The sequence below is a fragment of the Octodon degus genome, unplaced genomic scaffold (assembly GCF_000260255.1).
Source record: "Octodon degus isolate 3935 unplaced genomic scaffold, OctDeg1.0 scaffold00315, whole genome shotgun sequence".
NCBI lineage: Eukaryota > Metazoa > Chordata > Mammalia > Rodentia > Octodontidae > Octodon > Octodon degus.
The window spans coordinates 206,028-214,585 of record NW_004524891.1 but is presented as its reverse complement, the minus strand read 5'-3'; the positions used below and the strand labels follow the sequence as shown (position 1 = coordinate 214,585).

At 41.9% G+C, this 8,558-nt stretch overlaps 1 protein-coding gene and 3 pseudogenes across 1 annotated transcript; 2 read left to right on the top strand and 2 right to left on the bottom strand.

Moving 5' to 3' along the window:
- Positions 1-172: 172 nt before the first annotated feature.
- On the bottom strand, positions 173-1,710 carry LOC101582298 (annotated as a pseudogene).
- A 199-nt stretch (positions 1,711-1,909) lies between these two features.
- Positions 1,910-2,310, bottom strand: LOC101566955 (annotated as a pseudogene).
- A 390-nt stretch (positions 2,311-2,700) lies between these two features.
- LOC101566551 (olfactory receptor 2A12-like) lies at positions 2,701-3,649 on the top strand. Its single transcript, XM_004647592.1, has one exon. It carries the CDS (start codon positions 2,701-2,703, stop codon positions 3,646-3,648), a length of 948 nt encoding a protein of 315 aa, XP_004647649.1. The 3' UTR covers position 3,649.
- Positions 3,650-3,941: 292 nt separating this feature from the next.
- On the top strand, positions 3,942-7,048 carry LOC101581910 (annotated as a pseudogene).
- Positions 7,049-8,558: the final 1,510 nt, after the last annotated feature.

Here is an 8,558-nt window from a genome sequence, read left to right as displayed (position 1 = left end):
TTTTCCAGGTATAGATGTTTATTGGAAATTTTATAGTAAATAGTAGTAAGTGAAGATCTCTCCTTATTTCCAAAGATGTTGCATAGAATTTATAGTAAATATTTGATATTTTAAAAATATGTATATGCTCTTCTGACAGTTATACATTTTTCTGTACACAATATCTTTCCTAACACATTCCTGGTTCTGACAACGATCAAGACATTTGGCAACCGAAGCAGCAACGTCCTGTCCTGAGAAGGCAGGCACACACTCCACCTTCCCAACCATTTTTTTTTTTTTTTTTTAATACAGTGCCTTGCTATGCAGCCTCGGCTGGTCTTGCGCTCTGGATGATCCTCCTGCTTCAGTTTCCTGGTGCTGGGATTCCAGGTGTGCACCACCACCCCCACTGTTTTCCTTGAGTTTTTACTTACAGGTTTTAACATCAAATATAGTCTTGTTAGGTCTTAAAATGATCCTTTCACCAAACCCAGGCCACTTTATGCTGTGCCAACATCAGTTCTTTGGCAAAGGTTAAATCCTCCATCTTCTCCAGTCACCAGCTGTCAGTCCTTAGAGATCGGTCTTCTCCTCGTAGCGACACCAGCAAGCAGCTCACTGGCTGTCCAGGTACGGCTTGCAGCCCAGATGGATGACAACTATCGAGCAGGAGCTCCACCACTGACTCGCAGGCCTGCGCATTCTGAGCCAGGCCCAGCGTCTTCTGCTCGCCCCTGCAGATCCTAGAGAGGCCCGAGTGGAACTCCTCATCGCAGTCGTTCTTGCTCTCACCACAGGTCTCATAGCACCGATCGTGCTGGTTGCAGCACTTAGTCAGGGAAGGGATGCCGACGTTCAGGTGAACACCGAATAGTGGAGAGCCGCATCCGTTGGGTGGGGAGGGCTTATACCCATAGCGTGGAAAAGGCTTCGATCCGTCGCAGCACCGGTACTGGCACAGCCTGTCCTCGCCGCCCAGTAGGTCCAGCGCGGCGTTGAGGTACGTGTCGATCTTGTGCACGCCGCTGCGGATGGTCTTCAGCTTAGCCCTCTAGTCGGTGGTTGCGGCCGCCTCCTAGCACCTGACCCCGCCAACCAGGAGCAGGAACAGCAGAGCTGGTCCTTTACTTATAATCTCCTTTTTTATTTTGTTTTGTCAAAGAGGGATGCTCCATTGCTGTTAAAGAAGCTGTATTTGGAGAAGTCTTTAAAGGACCTTTTCATACTTTATGCCAGTCCAAAGATTGTAGGTACTTGAATTCAGCAAAATAACCCAATATAGTCCAATAGTCCATAACGGTAGTGGGTTATCAGAACTGGTGATTGTCAGAAGTTGTTGAATCTTTTTTCTTTCTCTTTCTTTCTTTCTTTCTTTCTTTCTTTCTTTCTTTCTTTCTTTCTTTCTTTCTTTCTTTCTTTCTTTCTTTCTCTCTCTCTCTCTCTCTCTCTCTCTCTCTCTCTCTCTCTCTCTCTCTCTTTCTCTTTCTTTCTTTCTTTCTTTTTCTTCCTTCCACATTTTATGCCTTAAATTATGTCTACTACACCATTTATTATATTTTAAGCTTTGTTATTGTATCGCACTGACTCCCTATAATCGCCTCTGGTTTATGGAAGCACATGACTTTGACTTTTTATAGAGTATAGTTTAGTACCAAATGATATCTTCCCGGTACTCCAAGCTTAAATTCAACGTGCAATAACTGTCTCTAAAGGTTCAAATACCCACATGCTCTTTGAATAGTCCAGTGGCAGCTAATTTTGAAAAGAGTTACAAGGTGGAGGCAGGTGTCCCTGTACGGCATGAGATTCTTCAATATTCAATTCATTCTGTGACCTCTTTGAAATTTTTTTTGTTGAAATTTTTACAGTTTATTAAATCCTCTCGCAAAACAAGTTGCAGTCACTGCAGACAGTCCCTGAAGAATCTCTACTCCTTCGGCTTCTTGCCAGCACCAACGCTAGCCTTTGCGATGCCTCTGACTCTCTTCATTCTGTTCTTGCGTTCCTTCCGCTGCTTTCTTGAAGTCTTTTTCTTCTCATACAGGCCGTGTCTTGAAGTCTATGTTTGGGCTCATTTTTCTTCGCATAATCCAGGGAATCATAAATCATGCCAAAGTCAGTCGTCTTGCCACCACCAAAATGGGTTCTGAATCCAAACACAAAAATGACATCTGGTGTGGTCTTGTACATTTTGGCGAGTTTTTCCCGAATTTCTGTCTTATGTACTGTTGCTTTTCCAGGGTGAAGGACATCAATGACAATTTGTTCCCTTTGAAGAAGTTGGTTGGTCATGAACTTCCAAGTTCAGATAGTTACAGTGTCATTCATGATGGCAATGGATCTTCAGACAGCCAGCGAGGAAAAGAGCTCAGATAGCCAGGGAGGAAAAGAGCTGAAATTTTTAATAAACTGCATGAATGGTGATGTGTAAAACATTCATTTTGGACCCTCTTTTTGCAAATTCTACATTTTGAAATATGGAATGTGTCACTTGGGATCTCAGAATAAACAGGGATTGTATAGCACAATATTAACAGGTTTCATATAAAATGGAAGTCCTTTTAAAACATTTGGTTCCTAACTTTGGGGATGTCTTCATGTGTACTTAGTAATTCATGTTTGACACTCATATGAATAACAATAGAGCTAGACTCTGGAGTTTGACATTCTTGATTAATAGCTGTGTTTTGTTTTTTTTTCTTCTCTACAGGTGTAAGGATGCAGGAATTTCTCCGGAGAAACCACAGCTCTCTTACTGAGTTCATTCTTCTTGGATTCTCTAGTAACACAAAAATCAATCTTATTTTATTCAGTGTCTTTCTCATCCTTTATCTTGTCACCCTTCTGGGCAATGGGCTCATTATCACCTTGATACGCACAGATTCCCGCCTCCACACACCAATGTACTTTTTCCTCAGTGTCCTGTCCATTCTGGACTTGGGCTATGTCACCACCACAGTGCCCCAGATGCTCGTGCATCTGGTTTGCAAGACGAAGACCATCTCCTACTCTGGATGTGTAGCCCAGATGTACATCTTCCTGATGCTGGGAATCACTGAGTCTTGGCTTTTTGCAATCATGGCTTTTGACAGGTATGTGGCAATTTGCCATCCTCTCAGGTATAAGGTCATCATGAACTCTTCACTGTGTGGATCCCTGGTGGCCTTCTGTGCATTCTGGGGTATCAGCTGTGCCCTGGTCTATACTGTCTCTGCCATGGTTCTTCCCTACTGCGGCCCCAATGAGATCAACCACTTCTTCTGTGAAGTGCCTGCTGTCTTGAAGCTGGCCTGTGCAGATACCTCTCTCAATGACCGGCTGGACTTCTTCCTGGGTTTCATCCTTCTTTTGGTCCCACTTTCCCTTATCATCATTGTCTACATCAATATCTTTGCTGCTATCTTGAGGATCCGTTCAAACCAAGGGCGGCTCAAGGCCTTCTCCACCTGTGCCTCCCACATCACTGTGGTCACCATGTTCTCTATCCCGTGTATGGTTATGTATATGAGACCTGGCTCTCAGTCCTCCCCAGAAGAAGACAAGAAGCTGGCTCTGTTCTACAATGTCATCTCTGCCTTTCTCAACCCCATAATCTACAGCCTCAGAAACAAGGATGTAAAGAGGGCTTTCTTCAAGGTGTTAGGCTGGGACAAAGAGTCAGAATGAAGTCTCAGGACCCAGAAGAGTTATTACTTGAAACTACACCAAGGACACACACACACACACACACACACACACACACAAAAAAAGAAGAAAGAAAGAAAGAAAGAAAGAAAAAAAAGAAAAAGAAAAAAAGGGTTGGGGAGATGGCTGCATGGAATAAGTGCTTCCTTGGCAAACGCAAGGGCCTGAGTTCAATCCCTGTTTCCGAAACAACAACAACAACAACAACGACACAGCCTACAAGATTTCTTTATCCAAATTCCTCCTAACACTCAATGGGCACACATGCTATATCAATGGGAGAGAGTAGGTGAGATTATGTTAAGGCTATGGGAGAACTGGGAGCTGCCCTAAGTAGACAGTGGGGCACAGGGAGGGTCCATGCCTCAGCCCCCGTGGGTACCCCAGGGTCTCCTCATGGCAGCCTGAGCTACCCTGACATTTCTTGTGGCCCCTCCCTCTGCCCTAGTTTTTCCTACTGTTGCTCCTGCTGCTATGGCTTGTGCTCTCCATTGTAGTAACAGAGCTGCTATCCTGCTCTGGCTCCCAGCATCCAGCACCCCAGAAAGGCAGACCCCACAGGCAAGCAATGCTGCCTGCAAAGGCACTCTGAAGTTGGCTGTTTGTCCCTCTCACAGCAGATGACCGGGCACTTGTACAAGAAGGGCAAAGTGAGTATATTGCAGCACCCAGATGGCGCAGTCTTAAGACAGTTTCAGCCACCTCAAGGGGCCCAAGAGAGCTGGACTTTTATAATATGATTTATGATGCTGATGGTAGTGATGGTGTTCTTCTAGAGCTGCAAAAATATTTGCCAAAATGTTATATCTGCTTACCTTTCACTGCACTGAATGATTTATGCCTAAAATTGGAATATATGGAATAAATTTAATAATTTAGCCTAGTACAATGGCTATAAATGTAAAAATATGATGAAAAAGCCATGATAGTTTTGCCTCATCTGAGGATTCAGCAGCAGATCAGCAAGTGCCCATTAATGGAAGAAGTTGAATGCTTGGTGCTTGGCATGAAGGTTTGTTCACTGTGATCGCTATGAGATGCAAGACCAGCACTATGGAAGACACACAGCAAGGGAGGCGCTAAAAGATGGGCTCTCCAAGATTTTTCATAATGGTTTGGCTTAAATGATCTGTGCTGCCAGTAGTCAGAGGACTAAGAAAATTTGGCAGTGGTTTGAAAGCCAGAAGCAGCTTACTTTTTATGTAAGTTCACTACTATTTGTTTATGAAGGTTCATTTCAGCCAACCACCACAAAATCAAATGACAGAACTTTGGCAGAAAAGATTTTGTCTAAAGGGTAACTGTCAGACACAGAAGTATAGGCATACAATGATGATTTTCATATGTTAAGTTCCACAGTGAATGGAAAAGTAGTCTTCAGTAGGCAAGAAGTTATCCAGGATGTGTGCTCATCACAGAAAAATGTATTGCAAAAGGCATCACAGTCAGATTTCATTGGAAGTTGAAAGGGCCAGCCAAATAGCTCAGTGGATTAAAGCATGTGCAAGCAGGTGCAGGGGCCGGGGCTTCAATCCCCAGGCCTGCCGTGCTGGCCCCACCCCCAGGGTGCACTGAGGTGGCAATTGAGACTGGGCGTGGTGGTGCCCACCTTAATCCCAGCTTTTGGGATGTTGTAAACAGGCGGATCACAAGTCCAATCTAGTAGTGAGACCCTGAACACCCTGTAGACCCCTCCCTAAAATAAAATAAAAAAAGTTGAAAACATAGAGCAAGACAATGCGTGAAAATCATGTCACAAGGTTTAGACATAAATGGACATAAATGCCAGCTGAAGTGTTTCCCACACCTTCCTCTCACTAGTTGCCAAGAGACGGCAGAAGTAGGAGCACAAATGATAGATTTTGCTCGTGTATTCCCTAGCAGCACAATAGATGAAGGGTATGTTTGTGGTTTAAAGAATTTACTGTACTTCAAAGTATTTTAAGCAATTCAATCTTTGCTGTAGTCTTCTAAAGGAGTGACCAGTCATACGAAGAGCAGCAGTCTCTGCATTTGTAATGCTATGTAAAAATTTTATACTGTGAGTTGACATTTTGTCTTTATGCTTTTTGTAGAAATGTCATCTTTTGTATATATTCTTACTCAGAAATACTAATTTGTTCATTAGAAAACTATGAAGAATAAAGAAACAGAAATGAGAAACAGGAACTGTGGTGGTCCATGACTTCAACAATCTATTTGGCTCAAACAAAATGGAAACCATTATATAAGAATTTATTTATTTAGCTTTCTTTTAATATTATGCAATAAATGTTTATCCAAACATGACATCTGTAATACCTTACCTATTACATTATTAAACACTTCCAAAAGTCTAGAAAGAAGAAGTTGACATCCTTAGTGATGGTATGAAGTTACTAGAATTGGAGAAAAATCCTACTTCAGAAATAAGTACTGGGGGCCTGCCCCTTAGGTCAGTTCTTTAAGTGGCTGCTTCAACAAAGCAGTCAGGCTCAGGTTGCTGTTGTTCGATCCCCACAACTCAAGTCAGCCAAACCTGCCCTGAAGGCATGTGGAAAAAAAAAAAAAAAAAAAGGAAATAAGTACTGTTTAGGTTTTATACTAGAAGTTTAGACCAGCATTAAAAAAAGGTGCTTCTTAGTAAAATGATTTAAAATTACTGCATTGCAAAAACAAATTTTCTGTTATCTATTTATTTTAAAATACTATGTGAAAATATATAACTTAATATATAACAACAACAAATATCTGATGTTAAAGACACTAAATATTCTTAGCAGGAAGGTAGAAGTTAGTTTACTGATAAGAAGATGTGACCGTTATCTGCCTACCTCAGGGACCTGGATGCACTGGAGCACGTGTCCGCAGGAGTATGTGCACCCATCTGATCCCACTCCTGAGTCGAGCTCCATTCTGGTGTCAAATGTTGACAACATGAGGACTGACTTTCTAATTAACACCATTGCTAAAGAGGGCAAGGTATGGCTTTTAAGCTGCTATTGAAATAGCATATTTTAAAATGTGTCTTGAAAACATGAAATACCTGCATTTATTTTGAGACAGTTTCTGTTGCCATTGAGAATAAATGAAAATATGTCGGAAGTAAAAAAAAAATATTCTTAGCAGGATCAGAACAAGAGAGGAAATTATTTTCAAGGAGCAAAATATTTTTCTTTTAAATTTTTTATGGTAGGCTATCATGGCTCTCCACATGACAGCCTGCCCCACCTCCTCCAGGATGCTCTTTCATCTTGCTTTTTCCTCTTTTGCTTGGCCCAAACTCGCTCTGCATGGCCAGTTTCTCCCTGACTCTTCATTTTTACTTGCTCAGATGAACATGGCTACTGCTCAAAAAGAATTCTTTATGGCAAAATTGGAATACATATTGGCTGCATTGTGAAAGTGTCCTAAGCCATGCAATAGCTTTTTCTCAGAGGCTTCTGAAAGGTGAGTGGTTGTTACTTTATTTCTTTTTAAAAAATGTATCTTAGTACAAGGTCTACAGGGTTTCCTTAAACAGATCAGAATTGTGATCCCCGCTTTCAGCCTCCCAAGCACCAGTATTACAGGTGCACACCACCATGCCCAGTGTCAGTTGCAATCTCAGTACATCTGGGCAGTGGGGCCTGGGAATTGAACCCTGGTCCCTGCACCTGCCTAAGCAGATGCTTTAATTCACTAAACTATATGGCCAGCCCTGTTACTTTATTTTTTTTCAAATTTATTGAGAACTTTTTCCTTTTAAAATTAATGTATCTATATGTCTCTTGTCCTTTTATATTTAGTATAAAATATTTTTTCCTAATTTGATGAAACAATGAAAGATGACATCCAATTGTTTTTAAAATTTATTTTATTTTTTATTTATTTTTTTTAGGGAAGGATCTACATGGTGTTCAGGGTCTCACTACTAGATCGGACTCGTAGTGATCCGTCTGTTTACAGCCTCCCAAGAGCTGGGATTACAGGCACACCCCACCATGCCCAGTCCCAATTGCCTCAGCGTGCCCTGGGGGTGGGGCCAGCACGGCAGGCCCAAGGATTGAACCCTCAGCCCCCGCACCTGCTTGCAGGCACCGCTTTAATCCATTGAGCTATTTGGCCAGCCCTCCAGTTGTTTACAAGCTAACAGAGGTATTAAGTTAGTGCCTCATAGAGTGGGGCCATATATCCATATTTGGATTTCACACTTTATCTTATTCAACAAATTATAATTTAATTTTATGAGAGGCAGAAGCACTTTTATTTTTCTAGAAAAATTAGTTGTATTTTTTTTATTTCACATGCATCATTTTTAATTTTTATTTATGTATTTATTTATTTGTATTTTAGGGAAGGGTCTACAGGGTGGGTGTTCAGGGTCTTACTACTAGATTGGACTCATAGTGATTCACCTGTTTACAACCTCCCAAAAGCTGGGATTATAGGTGCGCACCAACCTGCCCAGTCTCAATTACTGTCTCAGTGCACCCTGGGAGTGGGCCGGCTTGGCGGGTCCGGGGATTGAACCCTGGTCCAGTGCCTACTTGCAGGCGCTTTAATCAGCTGAGCTATTTGTCTGGCCCCACTTTTAAAACTATAAGTATTTGTCACTGAAAATTTTTAAAACTTTTGAAATTGTAAATGTATTTCATATCAATGCTGTTATTACACTTTTTTTTTTTCAGAACTGGGGATTGAACTCAGGCCCTTGTGTTTGCCAGGCAAGCACTTATTCTACTGAGCCATCTCCCCAGCCCCTGTTATTCCACTCTGATTTAATACTAACAACATGATTAAATACTAACAACATGATTAAATAGTTGAACAAGTCCTTGCACTTGCCAGGCAGGTACTTACACAGTTGAGCTATCTTCCCTGCCCTTCCTTCCTTCCTTCCTTCCTTCCTTCCTTCCTTCCTTCCTTCCTTC

Excerpts from the sequence above, each read along its gene's own strand:
- LOC101566551 (XM_004647592.1), top strand. The coding sequence starts at position 2,701 with ATGCAGGAATTTCTCCGGAGAAACCACAGCTCTCTTACTGAGTTCATT.